At 41.0% G+C, this 19,545-nt stretch overlaps 1 protein-coding gene across 1 annotated transcript in view; it reads right to left on the bottom strand.

The window, feature by feature from the left end:
• The window catches only part of LONP1 (lon peptidase 1, mitochondrial), a 33,645-nt gene that overhangs the window by 10,433 nt on the left and 3,667 nt on the right, over positions 1-19,545 (bottom strand). Inside the window, exons 2-14 of the mRNA XM_018559707.1 lie at positions 19,159-19,247; positions 17,812-17,931; positions 16,496-16,715; positions 13,241-13,302; positions 10,913-11,042; positions 10,658-10,716; positions 9,279-9,303; positions 8,210-8,430; positions 5,797-5,935; positions 4,468-4,646; positions 2,737-2,824; positions 1,776-1,898; positions 295-411 (exon numbers count right to left, since the gene is read on the bottom strand). Coding sequence (XP_018415209.1) covers positions 295-411; positions 1,776-1,898; positions 2,737-2,824; positions 4,468-4,646; positions 5,797-5,935; positions 8,210-8,430; positions 9,279-9,303; positions 10,658-10,716; positions 10,913-11,042; positions 13,241-13,302; positions 16,496-16,715; positions 17,812-17,931; positions 19,159-19,247 — 1,572 coding nt within the window. The remainder of the gene's footprint in view (positions 1-294; positions 412-1,775; positions 1,899-2,736; positions 2,825-4,467; positions 4,647-5,796; positions 5,936-8,209; positions 8,431-9,278; positions 9,304-10,657; positions 10,717-10,912; positions 11,043-13,240; positions 13,303-16,495; positions 16,716-17,811; positions 17,932-19,158; positions 19,248-19,545) is intronic.

Raw genomic sequence — 19,545 nt, 5'->3', positions numbered from 1 at the left:
AATAGTCTGCCTATTTGTTTTGGGGAACCCATTAGTGGCACCTTGTTACTCAGAAACGTTTAGCTAGTAGCTTGGACAAACAGATGTTTTGTTTATTTTATGCTATGAACTTGCTGTAAATATGGACCTCCTGCACTGAACTGTGTTTGTTTACTGCTTTGCTTAATAAAAGTGCAAGACAAACCTGCTTGGACTGTTCCTGTGTATGCCTGTCTAGTGTATGGTTTACTGCTGCCATTGCCAGTTGAGGCTGCCCCCCTATCAAAAATATGATATATTCAGGATAGAACTTACCTCTGCTATGGCTAATTTCTCTTGGGCTACATAGCCAGATATATTGATAATCTCCATACGATCTCTGAGAGGCTCTGGAATAGTTTCTGTAACATTGGCTGTGCAGATAAAGAGGACCTGGGAGGGATTTATATAGAACATATAAAAGAACAATGCAAGTATGACAAAAGGTCATCAACACCCTAAATATGGAAATCTCATATAAAACAGAATAGGTCAAACTTTCAAATATTAAATAGAAAGTTACATTTCATAAATATTTTAGCAACTTAATTTTAACTAGCACAGAATATACACCAATCAGCCATAACATTATGACCGACGGGCAAAGTGAATAACATTGTCATTACAATGGCTCCTGGAAGTGGGTGGGATATGTTAGGCAGCAAGTGAACAATTTGTTGCTGAAGTTGATGTGTTGGAAGCAGAAATAAAATGGGCAAGTTGAGGAATTTGAGTAACTTTGACAAGGGCTAAATTGTGATGGCTATACAACTGGGTTCGGGCAACTCCAAAACTGCAGCTCTTGTGGGATGTCCTCAGTCTGCAGTGGTCAGGATCTTCCAAAGTGTTCCAAGGAAGGAAACCCGGTGAACCGGCAAGAGGGTCTTGGGCGGCCAAGGTTCATTGATGCACATGGGGAGCAAAGGCTGGCTCGTGCAGTCCAATCTAATAGAAGACTTACCTCAGCTCAGATTGCTGAAAAGGTTAATAATGGTTCCGACAGAAAGGTGTCCGAACACACGGGGGAATGTATCAATACTGGAGCAGACAGAATCTGGAGCAGTTGTCCATGGCAACCAATCAGCTTCTCTCTTCAGTCCGTTCAGTTAAGAGTTGAAAATGAAAGATAGAAGCTGATTGGTTGCTATGCACAGCTGCTCCAGATTTTGTCTGCTCCAGTTTTTATAAATTCGACGCACAGTGTTTTGGGAGTGCCAGCGATCTCTTCATTGTTTACTGAACACACAGTGAATCACAGTTTGATGTATATGGGGCTGCGTAGTACATACCATCTACCTAAACGTTGTCGCTGACCAAGTACACCTGTGAATGGAAATGGTATTCCCTGATTGCAATAGCCTCTTTCAGCACGATACTCTGCCCTGCCACTGCAAAAATGGTTAAAGAATGGTTTGAGGAACACAATAATCAGGTTGACTTGGCCTCCAAATTCTCCAGATCTCAATCCAATCGAGCATCTGTGGGATATGCTGGAAAAACAAGTCCGATCTATGAAGACCCCCCACCTCACAACATACAGAAATGAAAGGATCTGCTACTGACAGATTGGTGCCAGATACCACAGCATACCTTCAGAGGTCTAGGTTTAGTCTATGCCTTCACGGGGCAGGGCTGTTTTGGCGGCGAAAGGGGGACCTACTAAATATTAGGAGGGTGGTTAGAATGCTATGGCTGAGCAGTGTAAATACTTGATCATTACGTATTTATACACTTTCCAAAAACTATAGACAAATTACCTTAGACAAATCAACAGGAACATCCAAGTAATGATCCAGAAAATTTGCGTTCTGTTCTGGATCCAGAAGCTCAAGGAGAGCAGAGGATGGATCACCTTGGTACCCACGGCCAAGTTTATCCACCTGTAAAGATTAAAATCAATTGTAAAATTTTAAACCAAGAGGTAAAGAAAGACTTCCCAGGACAGCAGAACTGACATCTCACCACTTTCCTCCTCTTAAATTAAAAACAGCATCATAAAGAGTGGTTCACAGAAAGCACTGTCCGACATTTACTGTCCGACAGCCTAATGTCATCCTTCCCTAGTCCTCTCCAAGAAAACACACCAGAAATCAATAAATCTCCTTCATGGAGACACAACGCATATAATCTTTCTCCTATGATAGAACTAGAAAGCATACCCATTTTCTAACTGCGGGATCAGATCACACCTCCATACATTTGCGGTGTTGTGACGTTTAGCCCGCATTCACACAGGAATCGACCCACACGTACAGCTCCGTGCTGCGTGCAGGGCCGTATCGGGCAGCTCCCGGGAAGGACAGGTGCTGTGTGTAATTAGTACGCAGCCCCTGTCCTTCTCTATGGGACTACGCGGCCGTACACCCCCTACGCTCACGCGCCCTGCACGTCCCCCTACAGACCTGCACTTGAGGTGTGCGGGGGGGGGTTAGTGTACGGCCGCGTAGCCCCATAGTGAAGCTGTACGTGCGGGTCGATTCCTGTGTGAATGAGGGCTTAGGCTTTCTACCCAAGATTTTCTTTCTAGTAAAGTTTTACATTTGTCCTGAAAAAAAGTTCATTATCAAACAATAGATCTGGAGATTCACAAAATGAATACCAAACGAAGTCTACACCCGCACTGCAAATCAAGCATATGGCAAAAATGATGACTTCAACTGTATCCAATTAGAAATTCATGTGCGCGTTGATCATTTAATGCATTTTTCTGAAACTTACTTCATCAATAAGAATAAGGGGGTTTTCTGTCTTTGTCTTTTTCAGGCACTGTATGATTTTCCCTGGCATGGCCCCAACATAAGTTCTCCTGTGAGAGGGAATTAAAAGCATTCAATTTCAATGGGTTGTAATAATCCTTGTACTAAATAATGGGGGGTTTCCCTTACTTGAACATTTACAGGCTCCTTGCTTGTATACAATATAACTTAATCTGGACTCGTTTAACAACATTATGGAAAAAGCAGTGGTGGCTAATGAAAAATCATCCAGAGACCAGCCTTCAACAGTCTAACCTCACCAGAATGCTGAAACCTTCCTGCCCTGCTATGTAACTAGTTGATATACTGTACCTTGTAGAATCTTGTGGACTAGTTGAGCAGTGCAAATCTAAATGATTTTGAAGTGAGCAACCAGTCAGATTTCAGTTTACTTGAGTCAGATTAGTGTAAGATGACTGGTTAGTATGGGCTAAAGCACTCTGCATAACGTGCCTATTAAAGTAAGCCGACAATGTTTTTCATGAACAACAGTTATTATACGAGAGTTCTGTACAATATAATAATATATTAGTAAAAAGTACCTCTTAAATTGTCATAAATAACCTGCTGCTCCTGAGCTCGTTTTACCAATCGACCTCCTCAGGTGGCTACCAGTAGTGTTGTGGGTGTGTCACATCATTACAGATCATAGAAAGTCTCTTTTCAACTAGGCAGATCCTGTTATTTTACCTATCAAAAGGGTTTCTATTTCTGTCCATCCAGCCCTGAGCTTTACATAACCCTACAAGACAGCAAAGCTACAATGGTGACCCGACATTTTTTTCAACTACAAAGAAATAATTTAGCTAGACCACTTCCTTGCAACCAGTCTATGACTGAAAAATAAATGTGAAGCAGCATACTGATGAGATTGGTTCTCTATCAAATTTTTCCCGTCATCTAATCCAGTACTTAACTGCCCCCTTGTGCGGCCCCTCCCTCTCCCATTTCTGCTGTATAGGAGTAGAAGAGGCTCATACAAAAGGAATGCATGATGTAATGTACAAAATATATTAGGTTCTTTTTCAGGAAAAGTAGTAAAAAGAAGAAATTGGAAGAGGGGGCTCCTAGACTGCAGATGCTGATCTGCTGATCTACCCAACCAATTCATAAAAGGAGAACTATGGGGTTAGGGCTTTTCCTCATAGTTCTCCTAAGGGTAACGGGAGGACACAAACTAGCGTCCTCCCGTCATCCTAAGCTCAGTATACCGTGATCTACAGCTCGTGGTATACTGAGATGCTGCAGCTGAAACTGATCCTGACAATTATGTCCGGATCCGCCCAGCTGCGTGAGTGACAGCTGGCTCTGCCTATCTAGAGGCAGAGCCAGCTGTACCCGCCCCCTCCCCCGTCCGTTCCGCCAGTCAGCGCTGGAGGATCGGAGCGGAGAGGGGGGGAATCCAGTCCCTCCCCTGTCACGGCAGAGAGCCGTGACAGGATAGAGAAGTGAGCAAACGCCGGTATGTGTTCGCTCACTTCCCGATCTACTGAGCCGACCTGTGACAGTCTCATTGTCACAGGTCGGCTAGAACTATGAGGATGAGTGAAAATCACTCACCTCATAGTTCTCCGTTAATGTCCGCTACAACTGCACCAGCTTAGTAAATTACGCTGTTGTAGGTAAATAATTTTCATAAATATAGCATTATTCATTCGAACAATTCATTGAGAGACATACAAAAATCCCTTACCTGTGACCCTTAATCTCAGCCACGTCAGTCAGTCCTCCTACACTAAAGCGAAAGTACTCCCTGTTCAATGCACGCGCAATGGAACGGGCAATGCTAGTTTTACCCACTCCAGGTGGGCCGTAAAAGCAAAGAATCTTCCCCTGAGTACTTCCTCGTAGTTGACTCACGGCTATGAACTCCTGTAAAAATATAAAAACACCGTACCATAAAATATAGGAACAAACAGCAGCAAAATGAAGGTTTTAACTGCTAATGATCTGCTGTTTTCATACATTTAAGCCAAGTGAAGTGCACCACTGCTCCTTTAGTGTTTGTTTTAAAAAAAATTCTTTAACCCCTTCATGACCAACGACGTACAGTGTACGTCGCTGGCATCGGGGCTGTTTAAACAGACTGTTTAAATTTGTAAAGCCGACTGTCGGCTTTACAGTAGAAGCGATTCTGGTGGCTCAGCGGGCGCCAGATCACTTCTATGGGCCAGTTGGCGGCAAGCCGGGGAGGAGATGGACGAACCTCCGTTCGTCGATCCCCTCCCCGTTCTATGGGACCGGGAGCGATGCAGATTGCATCACTTCCGGTCCCATAGCTGTCAGTGCTGGGCTCCTGAAGCCCAGCTATAAGCTACTGAAGTGCGATCTGCACTTCAATAGCTTATTTAGGAGTGTCACCACCAGCTGCTATCACATTGGGGGCTTGTAAGCCTGCCTATGCGATAGCAATAAAAAAAACAAAAAAAAGTTTTTAAAATTGACATTAAATGTAAAAATTTACATTTTTTTAAAAAAAAGTTCCCCCGCCCCTGAGCGTCTTTACGTAAACATGCGTTGGGTGCGCCTACGTATAACAAAAATGACAAACACATGTGTAGCACATGTTGAACATCGCTGCACACGTCATCTAGGGCCAGTGATTTTGAGTATCTCTAAAACTGATGACCTGTGGGGGCTCGTCTATGGATTTTTTGGGGTACTGAATTTTGTCGCTGGTTCACGGACGCACACAATTTTTAACCTGGGCATGTTGGGTATCTATTTACTCGTTGTAACCTCATCTTTTATATTTTATGAAAAAAAATGTTAGTGTTTTGGGGCATTTAAGTGCATTTTTCACAAAATTTTGGGGTTTGATAAGCAGTTGCGCTAATATCGTGCAACTGCCACCATTTTATTCTATAGGGTCTTGGCTTTCAGAAAATATATAATATTTGGGTGTTTTAAGTACTTTTCAGGCCTATAATGTGGAATATAACATGGGTGCAAAACATTAAGAAAAAAAAAGGCCTCAGTCATGAAGGGGTTAAATATAAGGAGATATCGCTAGAATACTCACCAGGATTCTTTTTTTGACATCTTCCATTCCATAGTGATCTTCCTCCAGAACGTCCCCTGCTCTCCGCAGATCCAAGTTCTCTTGACTGTACTTCCCCCAAGGAATGGAAGTTAGCCAGTCAAGGTAGTTTCTTGTGACACTGTATATGTGGATAAAAAACAAACAAACAATTAAAGAGCAGGAAAAGGGTGCCAAAACTTTATAAAATAGATAAACGAAAGAAATAAAATCAGTCCTTAGACCAGGGGTTTCCACAATTTTTTGTGTTAAGATATACTTTTCAAATGACGAGCTACATGAGATCTACCAACGAAAAAAAAAACCTCCCTCGCCCTCCTTCCTGGCTGTCTCTCGTTGCTCATCCTCCTGGCTGTCTCTCCTCTCTCTCTTTCCTGTCTGTCTCTCCTTGCTCTCACTCCTGGCTCACCTTGCTGTATTTTGCAAACAGTGTAGTGCAACAGGCTGTGTAAACTAATATTCTTTGATGTAATGCATAGCACTTCAACCACCAGTATCCACCAGAAAGGTGTCAGGGAGCATGGCTAAGCAGACCCAGGCTAATAGGTAATCATGTGTGCACAGCTAAATAAATATACCAAAATGGAATAAAGGGGCCGCCATTCACACCCTTCCTGATCTACCAGCATCAGCTTTGAGAGCTACTGGTAGATCACAATCTACCTAATGGGCACCCCTGCCTTAGACACTACCCATTTCTACTGAGGGGCCTCATACTTTAACTAATAGAAATTAATATTACATGTTACTCAGAGCAACCAATCACATGCCAGCTTTAAAAATGTAAACCCACAAGTTAAAGTTAGTCAGATGATTTCTCTTGGACAATACATATAAATTACTTTATGTTTTTAGCATAAGCCTTATATTTAGAAAACAAAGACCAAAATTTAACCAGTTGTGGACGTTATTGCACTCCTTACTGAAAAGTCCCTGGTAAAGACACCCAATCGCTTGTATGATGCATCCCTCTGTGCACCCCCTTACCTCTCCTTGCCGTCCCCGCAAACCCGTGCGTCCGACTCGGGACCAGCAGTGTGGCTCCAAGTACAGAGAACGGAGGGAGATCAGTACACGATCTCCCTCCGCTCTCTGAATGCAGGAAGTGATGTTTACTACATCACTTCCGCATTCTGCTGTCACTCTCTGGCTACAGAAGCCAGAGAGAAGCTGATAAGATCTCTGCTTCATTAGCTTCTTTTGGGGTCCCCAGGTGACATTAGGGGTCTCAGGGACCCCTGATGTCTCCATAAAGAGGACCTGTCACTGTAGTTTGATATCACATAGGGGGAGTCTTATCCCCCTATGTGATAAAAATAAAGTTAAGCGTAAAAAAAAAATTTACACTCACAAAAAAACCCCACAAACGTTTTTTTTTTTTTTTTTAGAACCATCAATCACTGATAACACTAAATTGATGAGCTGTAAAATCTTTTAAGTGTCGCCTATGGCCAAGTGTGGGTATGGTAGTTTTTTTTTTTTTTTTGCGATTTCACGGGGGTGCGCAATTTTAAGGCTTGACATGTTTGGTGTCCATTTACCCACCGTGCCTCCTTTTATATTTTACCAAAAAATTGGGTAATAATAAATGTTTCCTAACCTAATAAAGGGAAAACAGTTTTTTTCTGTACTTTTTTTGGTATATAGTAAAAAATAAAACCCGCAGTGGTGATTAAATACCACCTAAAGAAAGCTCTATCTGTCCCCAAGAAATGGCATAAAATTAATTTCAGTACAGCGTTCCATGGCAGAATAAATGTCAGTCAAAGTACCGCAGAGCTGAATACTGAAATATGGCCTGGACAGGAAGGGGGTGTAAACAACCCAGTCAGCAAGTGGTTAAACCCACAACCCCGCCCTCTGCATGGCGATGACCAACATGTGTAGCAAAACTGTTGTTCATATGTGCATGTACGGTGGGGTTGGGGGTTTTTACAATTTAAAACAATAAAATATGTTACTTTATTTTTTGGAAAGTTTTTCTTTTTTAATGTAACTTTAATGCTATCACATAGCGGGCTTGCAAGATGGACGCATGTTTGAAAGTCCGAACGCATGAGTCGTCTTCACACATGTAAACATCTACAGTTGCCAGGAGTCTGCTTACAGGGACCCTCTGCTGCCGACATATGGCATATGTCGACGGAAGCAAAAAGGAGTTAAATGCATTTCGTTATTGGAAATATTTGATTTTGTTTTGCTTATGTTCATCACAATTGGGGGGCTGGAAAGGGTTACATGGCTTGATTCCATCCCTACCATGATCCTCTGCAGCAACAGATCACTTGTAACACAGACATGTTACTAAAGGGTAACAAAACTGGAGCAACAGTTTTAGTTTAGAGTAATTTACTTTTAGTCTAGCCTGTAGTAAAATACAGTATCTGTATCTCACTTGAATTCAGAGGAATGATTGTCAAGTAGTCCCAATTTGCCAAGCTCCTCATCAATGACCTCCATGACATGTTTAGGAACGGTAAGATCCTTTAAGCGATCACGAAACTTCTCCTCAATAGCATCCTTGTCTTCTTTCTCCAGGCCAAGCTCTTTCTTGATGATCTTTAGCTGTTCTTGTAGGAGATACTTTCTGTGTGTTTGTTTGATCTTCTCTTCAACCTGCAAGACAGAAACAGAGCTTGTCACAAGACTGGGCAGCTCAAACTGAGCATATAATGAAAATAAAACAACATAAGAAGTTACTTTCAGTGAAAACCACGTAATAAAATGATCAGTAAATCCCTAGATATAGGCAGTTGAAATTAGATGCAAATCTCAAATGTTCCTGTTAAAGTTGGTCTCTCATATTGTAAGGGTTCCTTTTCCCAACTGCTGTTTTGAGATCTCTCCACAGGTGCTCTTTGGGATTCAGATCTGGACTCATTGCTGGCCAGTCCATTACTCTCCAGCGCTTTGTGTGAAACCATTTCTGGGTGATTTTTGACGTGTGCTTTGGGTCATTATCCTGCTGTAAGATCCATGGCCTCTGGCAGAGACCCAACCTTCTGACACTGGGCCCTACATAGCACCCCAGAATTATTTGGTAATCTTCAGATTTCATAATGTCATGCAAGCAGTCAAGACATCCAGTGCCAGAAGCAGCAAAGCAACCCCAAAACATCAGTGAACCTCCACCATGTTTGACTGTAGGGACTGTATTTTTTTCTTTAAAAGGCCTCATTTCTTTTTCTGAAAACAGTAGAATGATGGTCTTTACTAAAAAGCTGTAATTTTGTTTCCTCTGTCCACAGCACATTCTCCCAAAAGGATTTTGGCTTCCTCAGGTAAGTTTTGGCAAACTCCAATCTGGCTTTTTTATGTTTCTGTGTCAGCAGTGGGGTCCTCCTGGGTCTCCTACCATAGTGTCCCTTTTCATTTAGATGGTGACGTATAGTGTGAGCTGATACAGTTGTATCCTGTGCCTGAAGGTCAGCTTGAATTTGTCTGGAAGTTGATGGAGGGTCCACCATTCGCACAATCCTTCGTTGCAATCTTTGATGAATTGTTCTCTTTTGTCTACGTCCAGGGAGATTAGCTACAGTGCCATGGGCTGTAAACTTCTTCACAATGCTGCGTTCAGTGGACACAGGAACATTAAGATCTCTGGCGATGGACTTGTAACCTTGAGATTGTCCATGTTTTCCCACAATTTACGTTCTCAAATCTTCAGACAATTATTTGCTGCTCTTTCTCTTCTCCACACTCCATGTGGCACACAGAGGCACAACAGAAAGGTTGAGTCAATTTTTCACCTAACTGGTTGCCGGTGTGATTTCTAGATTGTCAGCACCTGTTCATTGATACTGGTGAGTATAATTACAAATTACAGGAGCATCACAAACTTGGAATGCAATTATTTCTTGCAATTTGGAGAAGGAATAATTTTGTCCAGTCCATTTTTGGAGTTCTGCGTGTAATGTGCCAGATTTGGCTTTTTTTTTTTCCTCCACTTTTTTGTGTCATACCAATACAAACAAAATAAATAAACATGAGAATGCCTAAACATTTGTAATTGCAACAATTTTCTGAGGGAAGTGGTGCATTATCTATATTTTTGGCCATGACTATGTCTGAAACTACACATTGTTTTGACATGCAGTTAATGAATTTGTTTTAAAATGTATGCCGATTGTTTTTTTTTATGCTCAGAATGAATTGGAAATATTTAATGCATATTTACTATTCGACTGTGTTGGAGGTTTATTAAATAAAATTACAAACTATTTTGTACTGGTTGTAAACTTTCACACTTGCCAAGTATATTGTGGGACACAGTATGAGGAATATTCCCTGCCTATATAGGAAACAAATTCTGGTGACGATTAGGGTGCATTGCATATTGAGATATTGAGTACTTTTGATTTTACTTGTATAGAACTATTAAGAGATGGAATAGTCCAAAATTAAACGTTAAATTTAAAAAAAAAAAAAAAAAAAAAAGAAGACCATAAAACAAGTAAATGTGTCGCCTATTGATAATTTTGGGAACCATAATTTACCATTATGCAGGCCCACATAGTTCTGAAGCTAGACATATTTGGTATTCAATTACTCCACACAAAATCATCTTTCATTTTGTAAAAAAATGAATGCGTTTGTGTGCATTAAAATTCCTTTTATTGTAATTTTGTAATTCTTCTCTCATAAAACACATGTGTAATTATTGTGTGACCAACAAAATTGCAGTTACCATCTAAAAGTCTAACAATGCTTTGGAGTTTTAGGTAATTGTTTAGTTAAAAACACAGGTTTTTAAATATGTGCAAAAACTGTTAAATCTGTTATTGAAGTGGTTAAATATCTGAGGAAAAACAAATTTGCCTTGCTGGTCATGAAATCACTTAGCTTGTTTATTTCAAATTCCTTCTTTAGCAAGGAAAGAGATTTGTACAGGCGTTTTGGGATCTGTAGAAGAAAAAGCCCACATAACGTAAGAAACGTTTACACAATAAAGTACCCAACCAAACAACAAACTGTTCATCTTAGGTAAGTAATGCAAGGACCTAAGAAAACATCACTACACTACTGTTTACTAATAAAAAAAAATGCTTTTTAATGATCACCGTGTGTAAATAACCAAAGTCCCATCACATCCGCTTACATTTGTCTCTTCTAAGACATCCTGCAGTTCATGGGAATCGGCCCCAGTCAGCGCTGCACCCATGTCACTCAAGTAAATAGGATTATCCACCACTCTCTGTCCAGCTTGCATCATCTGCATTACGGATTCCCTTTCATGGATGACAGGAAAGAATGCAGCTCATTATAAAAATGCATATTACCATACCACTTACTGTAAATGTACAACACATACAAAGCTCCAAGATGCTATACATGCTTGTAGCTTAGCTGCAGTAGAATTGCTCCAAACAAGCACCTAAAATGTGTGATTGCTACCGTCACTATATTGCTAAGGTCACAGTCTGACCTCAGGAACTGAAGCTTGTAACAAACTATGACAGTCTCTCCAATAGTCTTTGTTTTTTTATTCAAATAGAAAGAAAATGTAGTAGTTAGTTCAGTCTCCAATAGTCAGCTGATATTATAAAAGTAAATCAAATGAACAGCAACTGTAAAAAAAAATCTACCACTGTGTGACTGAAATTTGATACACTGACTTCACATGAATTACTATGAAAAATATTACATGGTTTTTCCACATTTTGGGTCATATATGAGTGAATAAAAGAAACTAGAGACCATTGTATATGAAACTGCCATGTGGAACAGTGTCCCAGTTGGATATTTCCCCTCCACTTCTGTTTTGGTAGCAGCTTAAAGTTTTGTATTTATCCTCACTTTACCATTACTTTCACTCCCCTTGACATTGGTGCCGATTAGGACAGACAGGGAAATTCACTCTAACAAGGACAAGACAGGAATAACAAACCTGACTGGTTATAACCCCTCACCATTCTATCCAAATCTAAAAAATAAAAATAAAAAAAAAAGTCTACTTTAAGGTGCACATAGATATAGTTTGATTTTTCAAAAAAGATAGTACAGTATATCTAAAAGTCCTCTCTGACCCAAGGAACAATCACTTGCTCTAGCCTTCTTGGGGAAAAATAACCAGCTTAGTTGTATTTTGCAGACTGCTCACTATTGTTTTTCACTGACAAAAGCTGGTGCCTACAATGCCATGCACAGTACTCCCACTTCCATAGCACATTTACTTCACAATAACAAAAAGGATCTTGCAACAATCTTTAAGATCATTCAGCAGGTGTCTGTGTCTAGAGCAGGGGTGGCAAACACAAGGCCCGCGGGCCGAATCCAGCCCGCCGGACCTTGTAATGTGGCCCGCGCAGGGGTGTGGAATTCGTATTGCCCGATGCCCGGGACATGTAGTTCCGGGCGCCGGGCAAGTGGTTTTTGCACCGTAGCAGGGCTGGCTTTCTTTGAGCGCCGAGAGCGGCGCTACGAGCGGGGGGGCGTGGAGAGCGGGGGGCGGGGACGGAGCGCTGAATGAGATGGGGACGGAGCAGAGGGCGTGACGGAGCGAGGGGCGTGGTGCTGTGACGAAGCGGGGGGCGGGGACGAAGCGTTGAATGAGATGGGGACGGAGCAGAGGGCGTGACGGAGCGAGGGGCGTGGAGCCGTGACGGAGCGAGGGGCGTGGAGCAGTGACGAAGCCGGACGGTGGAGCTGTGACAGGCTCTGTCACCTCCCCCAGCCTCTGTCCCCGGCGGCCGATGCTCGTTCCCATCACAGGAGTTCTAGCAACAGTGCTATGCTAGAACTCCTGTGTTGGAGGTGACAGGGTCAATAAAGAGTACCTGTCACCTCCAAATGCTATTACACAGGGGATTATTATTCCCTGTGTGATAGCAATACAATAAAAAGTTTTTTTTTTTAAATAGTTAAAAAGAAAAAGTAAAAAATATTAATTAAAAATGCAACTAAATAAAAATGTTAAAAAAAAAGGCGATTAAGTAAAAATAATAAAACAAATGAACATTTTTTACAAAGTAAATAAAAACAGAAAAAAATAAAACCAGCCCCACGCGAATAAACGCGCAGTTTATAAAACCAGTAGCAACTGAATGCAGAGGCAACTATTTATGATAATAAAGAGTAGATGCATAGTCCTATACAACCGGCCCTTTGAGGGTAACCATACTGCTGATGCGGCCCCCGATGAATTTGCCACCCCTGGTCTAGAGTCTGTAGACACCGTACAAATGTTTCAAATTTTGGATTCAAAAGGGTTACTGCTGTTGTCAAGTTGTCATTGCTGCCTGAATGCTAGCTAGAGAAATCCACCCTATTTGTCCCGGTGACCACTGTCAGTTGGACAAAAGTGTACTGCAAATCCTAAATAAAACTAAAAAGAAAAAAACACACACAGTTCAGTGACAGCTACCAAATGTTGATTTAATCTCCGAGAGTTTTATCTGACAAACACAGCATATTGTTTTACTCATACCTGTATAGGGGATTCAGAGCAATAATATCACGGATGGTTTTCACTATTTCAGCAGTGAGAGCCTAAAGAAGAACAAACGGGCACTGAGTACAAAAAATAATGTTTTCGTCATGTAAAACAAATGAAAATTGAAGTCAGAGTTGCAATAAAATATATTAAATAACAGCTCTGTTCTTTAGAAATGGTTATATTTACTGCCTGTCTGTGCGGGGTTGCGTAGTATACCAACTTCTACAATATTCACCAAAAATCTGGTGCATGCTTGAGACCTATTCAAAAATAGCCTTTGATCTGTTTATGAAGGCTGGATTCTCTAGATTAATGAGAGGTAAAGCTGGTGAACACTGTGCTCTACCTATGCAGTAAATAGATAATTTGTAAAGAACAGAGGTGTTTTGTGGTCAGGACTGAGGAAAATTAACAATTGTTTAGATTAAGTGCATTTATCCTTTAACCTTGGGTCTGAAGTGGCTGTCTCCTTTTATTTTTTCAGTTACTGCAGTGTAAGTAGAAGATTTGCCCAAGAGCCAACATAAGTCACCTGCCAGTGAGAGTGATCTTAGCCAACAAAGCTCCACATGGTCCCCTCTCTGATTTAGTTTCACTTTGTTACTGGTGCCTGACATTTCCTGAATTCTTGGCTATGCTTCACTACTTTGTCTTCGACTGTGAAAGGCAGTTGTCGAAACTGAGCCTTCAAATCTGGTTCCATTGATAAAAGGGACACAAATTAGGCTTTTCTGTTATCATTGTGCTGTTTTGTCATCTTGTCGTGTTTCCTCGAGGGTGTGGAAATTTTTTTTAAAACTACTTGTCCAAGGACTAGGTGGGGGCCCAATCTACTTGTCCTGATACAAAAGATAATTGTAACCAAAACCGTATTTAACCGTGCTAAGTGCTTCTCATTGGTCAGCACGGTCACCAACCAATGAGTGCTTGCAATTTGCAAACTAAATTCAAATCCATAGCATAGGGCTGTGCTGGACGGCAGTTTGGGGTACAGATAGTACACCTGTTATTCCATCTTCCCAAAATACTTGGGAAAGTGAACTCACCCTTTAATGCAGCATGTTAGAGGGTGCTGCTGCCTGGCTACCACCTCATGGTACACAGTGTATTGGGGGCAGCGCACGCACAATGCTGTACGTGTGCATTTGCATGCAGATGACGGGTTGGTTTTAATTTTTTTATTTGATAGATTTTTACTTTTCAATGGGTTTTCTTTTTTTTATAATTCATGTTTTGTTTTTTTCATTATGATTTTTTTTTTTACTTCTTTATGATTTTTTTTCCCACTGAATCTTATTGCCATCACACAGCCGCTGATCCTGATAGCATTTGGAGGTGACTGGCTCTCTTTTATGTCTCCTTTGACAGGACAGCTGTGAACAGGAACGCTGCGAGTACAGCTCTCCTGTCTCCCTGATCACAGAGCAGATCAGAGAACGGACATTCCCTGGTCTGCTCTCCATCCAAAAATCATTGTCGTGGTCCCAGGAAACCACGGGGGTGGGGGGAATGAACAAACAGCCTGCTGTACAAGTGATCTGGGTGGCTATATAGCTGCCCAGATCACTTGTACATAACGAGCGGCGGCTTCACCTGCTCTACATTTATCCCTGCTTGGCCAAAGCAGGGCTAAATGTAGAAGAAGAAAAAACCCCGCCCACCCGGGAACTGCATGTCCCACACGTTGGGGTGATAGGAATTCTACACCCCTGTTCCTCAGACTTTTTGCTCATGATTCTTTTTTTTTTTTTAAACGACTTAAAATGAACGTCTCACTTTTCCAATTCAGGGCAACATAACGGGTTCTTTATATAACCTACCTCCTCTGCCATGAATATGTTCCTTTTTCTATTAATATTTGCAAAAAGTGTCATTTCACAGGGTGGTTTGTGTCAGATGGTTGTGGAGAGGAAAGAGCTAGTGGTAAGATTTTGGTAACTTACATAGTTACATAGTATTTGAGGTTGCATAAAGACATTAGTCCGTCAAGTCCAACCTATAGGATCTCATTCTTAGGAATACTTTTACCCCTATATATTACGGTCCTTTAGGAAATCGTCCAAAAGTTTCTTGAACAATTCCACACTCTTAGCTGAAATCACCGCCTGTGGCAGTGAGTTCCAGACCCTAACTGATCTTACTGTGAAGAACCCCCTTCGCGCCTTGTGCTGGAATTTTTTTTCCACCAATTTTAGGTGGTGGCCTCTAGTTTTTGTAATGGAGTTAATTTTAAATAGTTTGTCGCTGATGTTGCTACCACCATTGAACATTTTGTACATGGAAATCATATCCCCCCTTAATCTCCTCACCTCCAATGTGAACATGTTTAAATTTATTAGCCTCGTCTCGTAGCTCTGGTCCTCCATACCCCTAATTAGTTTGGTTGCCCTCCGCTGGACTTTTTCCAGCTCAAGGACATCTTTTCTTAGTACTGGTGACCAAACCTGGCCCGCGTACTCCAGATGAGGTCAAACCAATGATCTATAAAAGTAGCAAAATTATAGACTTGTCCCGCAATACATTCCCTTCTTAACACAGGACTAAAGGTGTATTTTAAAGTGTATGTGAATGCTAATGACCCCAAGCCAATCGATATACTCTCCAAAATCATCACAAATATTAGTAGCTTTATTAAAGTGACATTAAAGTCAAATTAAAGTCAAATTAAAGTCAAATTTTTTCCCCCTTACCTTAAATGATGTCTCTTAATCCGATCTTCCTCTTCTTTCCTGTCCTTTTCAGCCTTCTCTCCAGCGCTGCTGCGGGTCTCTGATCCAGCGCTGGCTCCTCTGTCCTTGCTGGCAATTCCTGTCACACGGTGTCTGCATGCGGGTGTACGTGTCCATAGACTTACCTTGCGTCCCTCCTCGTCTCCCGGCCGATAATTGCAGCCGCCGGAGCAGCTTCAGATTTTCGGACGGGAGCGCGCGGCGAAGACAGGGGCAAGTTTAAACCGCTTTTTAAAATAAAAACTTTTTGCATATATCTACTGCTTGCTTGTAGACTGTTTAGAAACCCTTTAATAGTAACAAAAAATGCCATCAAATACCATGTAGATTTATAAAGCAGTCTCATGAACACTACTGTGACATTTTGTTTTTTTGTATTGCTAAGATTGCATTTTATAGTCTGGTGTGAAGGTTTGTAACATTACAGATATAAGTTGTTAATACACGAAACTCAGCAAGTAAAACTTGTCTGTCTCGTATGCATTCAAGAAACTAAGGTAAATGATGGTGCTCTTACTTTCACTTCCTCAGTGATCTGGAATTCTTCATGTGTCACATTGTCTACCTCAACCATAAGGACTCCAGGTGGGGAGCTTGGATCCACAGCTACTTGCTCTCTCTTGTCACCCTCATTGGTGTTCCTAGTTCCTGAACTTCTTCGCCTCTTTTTCCCGTCTGCTTTCTCCTCAGGCTTTCTATCATCAGCTTCAATATCTAGCTGCTTATTGATGCGGATCCTGAATATCAGAATTGAGTGAATTAATTCCTACTAGTCACATTAGACATTTTCTATAAATTTTCAAAGAAGAATCTAAAGATAAACTAACATTCCCTAAATAACTGGTACAGAACAAAAAATCTCTCACACCCTAGAACAGAATCCAATTCATGAATGTTTTACTGTAGGAACATAGTTTTTGGTAAAGCTAAGTAGTTTTTCCTCCAGCATACAGCCTGCAACTCTCATATAATTTGCTTCTATTAGGGTCTGTCGACAGGCTTTGGACTTGTGCCGATGGAATCAGTTTGACTTTAGTGCAAGATGCTACTGAGATCATTCAGAATTCAATGACGGCTACATTTGACCTTCAAGTGGGTTTTCCAATCCCATAGGCTTGTATGGGAATGCAAAGCCTGCTTAATGTGAACAAAAGCCTGTTGACACAGACCTTTAGAGACTGACAACTTTGTGACAGATTCACGATTTTACTAAATCCAAAACTGAGGTACGTAGCCAAATCATAACAGGTGGTGCCTTAGGCAAAATGGCTCAGAGTATGAAAAGTCACCATGCATTGCTTAGCGCCTAAAGTAGAAATATTATCCATATACTTTCTACATGCGACAGATGCTTTCAGCTATGTAGGGTGTAACTGCATTAAATAAATACACAGTGGGACATTTACCAAGCATGTATACACAGGCTGTTTATCAACAAAGTATAGGAGACAGCTTTTCTGTGTATAAACCACCCTTGTGTCTAGAATATTGGGCAGCCAATTGAGACAGATTTGCATGGGTCTGCACAGATATGTTGAACACCCAAAGGTGGGCAGGGGCGCTCAAATCTCCCAGGTGTACATGAAAAGTGTTAGAAATTAGGGCAGGGAATGCTCGCTGTTGGGGAGATATCTATACGAATGCAGGGACTAACTCAGCCCACCAGGCACTGCTTACATTTAAATTATCACTGCTTTTATATGAAGATTTACTATCAAAGTCACAAAGAAAACAATTCTGCCTCGTACAAAAGCCCTTTTTTTTCCCCTTCAATTTCATAGTGGGTCATATAACAAAACTAGTGAGTACCATTGTCTGTATCGAAACACATACCTCCTATGACCCATGACAATCATGCGCAGCTTGTCTTCCATGTCCTGCATCTCGTGAATCTGAACAAATGTACCAGTGTGGTAGATTTCATCCAGGCTTCCAACCAAATCTGACTCATTACTATTTTTTACCAACAAGAAAAGAAAAGAAAAAAAAGGTTTACTAGCAGATATAATATATAAAAGGAAGGTTTACATGATACATCTCATTAGCTAAAGGGGATTTATAAAATCACACCCAGCCATATGCTGGGTGAAGGCAGTTTGCACAACATTCCCACCACTAGATGGAGTCGAGGAGCATAGGAAATTCCTATCCTCCTTGGCTCTATCTAATGGTGGGAATGCAGTGCAAGATTCATCCAGTGAATGGCTGTGCGTGATTTATAAACATATACGCTAAACAAAACATAATGTATACACAACATTTATGCAATAGATGCACGTTGTCATGTTTTATACCATAACGACCCTGCGAATAAACAAAAATATCTGTTGATCTCCCAGAAATGCACGTAACACTCGTCATGTTGTGAACTGACAACACAGCATGTGTGTGGATTGGTGCCAGCCCTGCCCAGTGTCCTTTGCTAAACTACTCGACCACGCCCACTCTCAGATCTCTAAAACCAAAATTCTAAATTATTCTGTAGCCCAATTTAAGAACTAGGAGGCCCTCTGAGGGGACACAGGACAGCACTGAATTTCTCACTAAATCTACAGGGTTTTTTTTTGCACTTCTCAAAGAGATAAGCTTCTAAGCGTATTAAACACACCAAAAGGGAAGAAAATAAGAGAAGTTCATTGTTAGGGTTTACACACACTTAAAGCTATTTAACATCCAAGCTTCTGGAGCCTGTTAGGCTCCAGAAGCTTGTTAGGTTAGCCTGTTAGGCTCCTTTTTCAGGCTTCACAAAATTCTGAACCTCACAAAAACTTGGCTATACATACAATCAATAAATAAATAAAGCGCATGGCAGCATTTCAAAAAATCACATGAGTACTGTGTTCATAATTACATTATTTTTCTGTTCTCCAACTGCCAGCTTAGAGCACATGGTGTCTGGCTGCTGACCAATACTACAGCAAATCTATTGTGTGTAATCAGCAGTGAGATTAGAGCATCAAAAAGAGGCTGCCTCCATGTGCATGGATTATTATTATATTGATACAAACTAATACGATGAGGTTCACCCTTTTCCTTTCCATATCTAAGAAATAAGGTCAGTGAAATGACTTTAAAAGAGGGGATGCCCAAAGTGGCTGCATCAAATTCCTTGCTGGCTTATAAAACGTACAGGAATGTACATTTTCCCATGCCTGCTCTAATGATCTATTTAATACTTACTTGTCATCTCTCTTGAGAAAAATTCCAGCATACGGTTGGGCCAGTCTTACTTTACGCCTAAGAAGAGCCATAAGATTTGGGTTTTTGACCTTCAGTTGGGAATAAAAACCACACTTGTTAATATATTAAGTAAATCACAAAACAGCAATTCATTAAAAAAAATAAAACAAGCGACAGTTAAGCGTTTTGCCTGAAGTTGCAACTTCTTTCCTGGAGTTGAACTTCTTTCCTGGAGTCCATTTAATCTCATTTATAAACAACGTTACACTAGCAAAATAAATCTGGCAAAAGCGCGTCAAATATATCCCATGCGAGTTCAAACAGTCGCAATTGCTATGATAAATCCCCCCCCCCTCCCAGTGTGTATATGTATATATGTATGTATAT

This window comes from Nanorana parkeri, unplaced genomic scaffold (genome assembly GCF_000935625.1).
Source record: "Nanorana parkeri isolate BGI_ZX_2015 unplaced genomic scaffold, ASM93562v1 scaffold412, whole genome shotgun sequence".
NCBI classification, from domain to species: domain Eukaryota; kingdom Metazoa; phylum Chordata; class Amphibia; order Anura; family Dicroglossidae; genus Nanorana; species Nanorana parkeri.
This window is presented reverse-complemented; position numbering and strand designations above follow the sequence as displayed.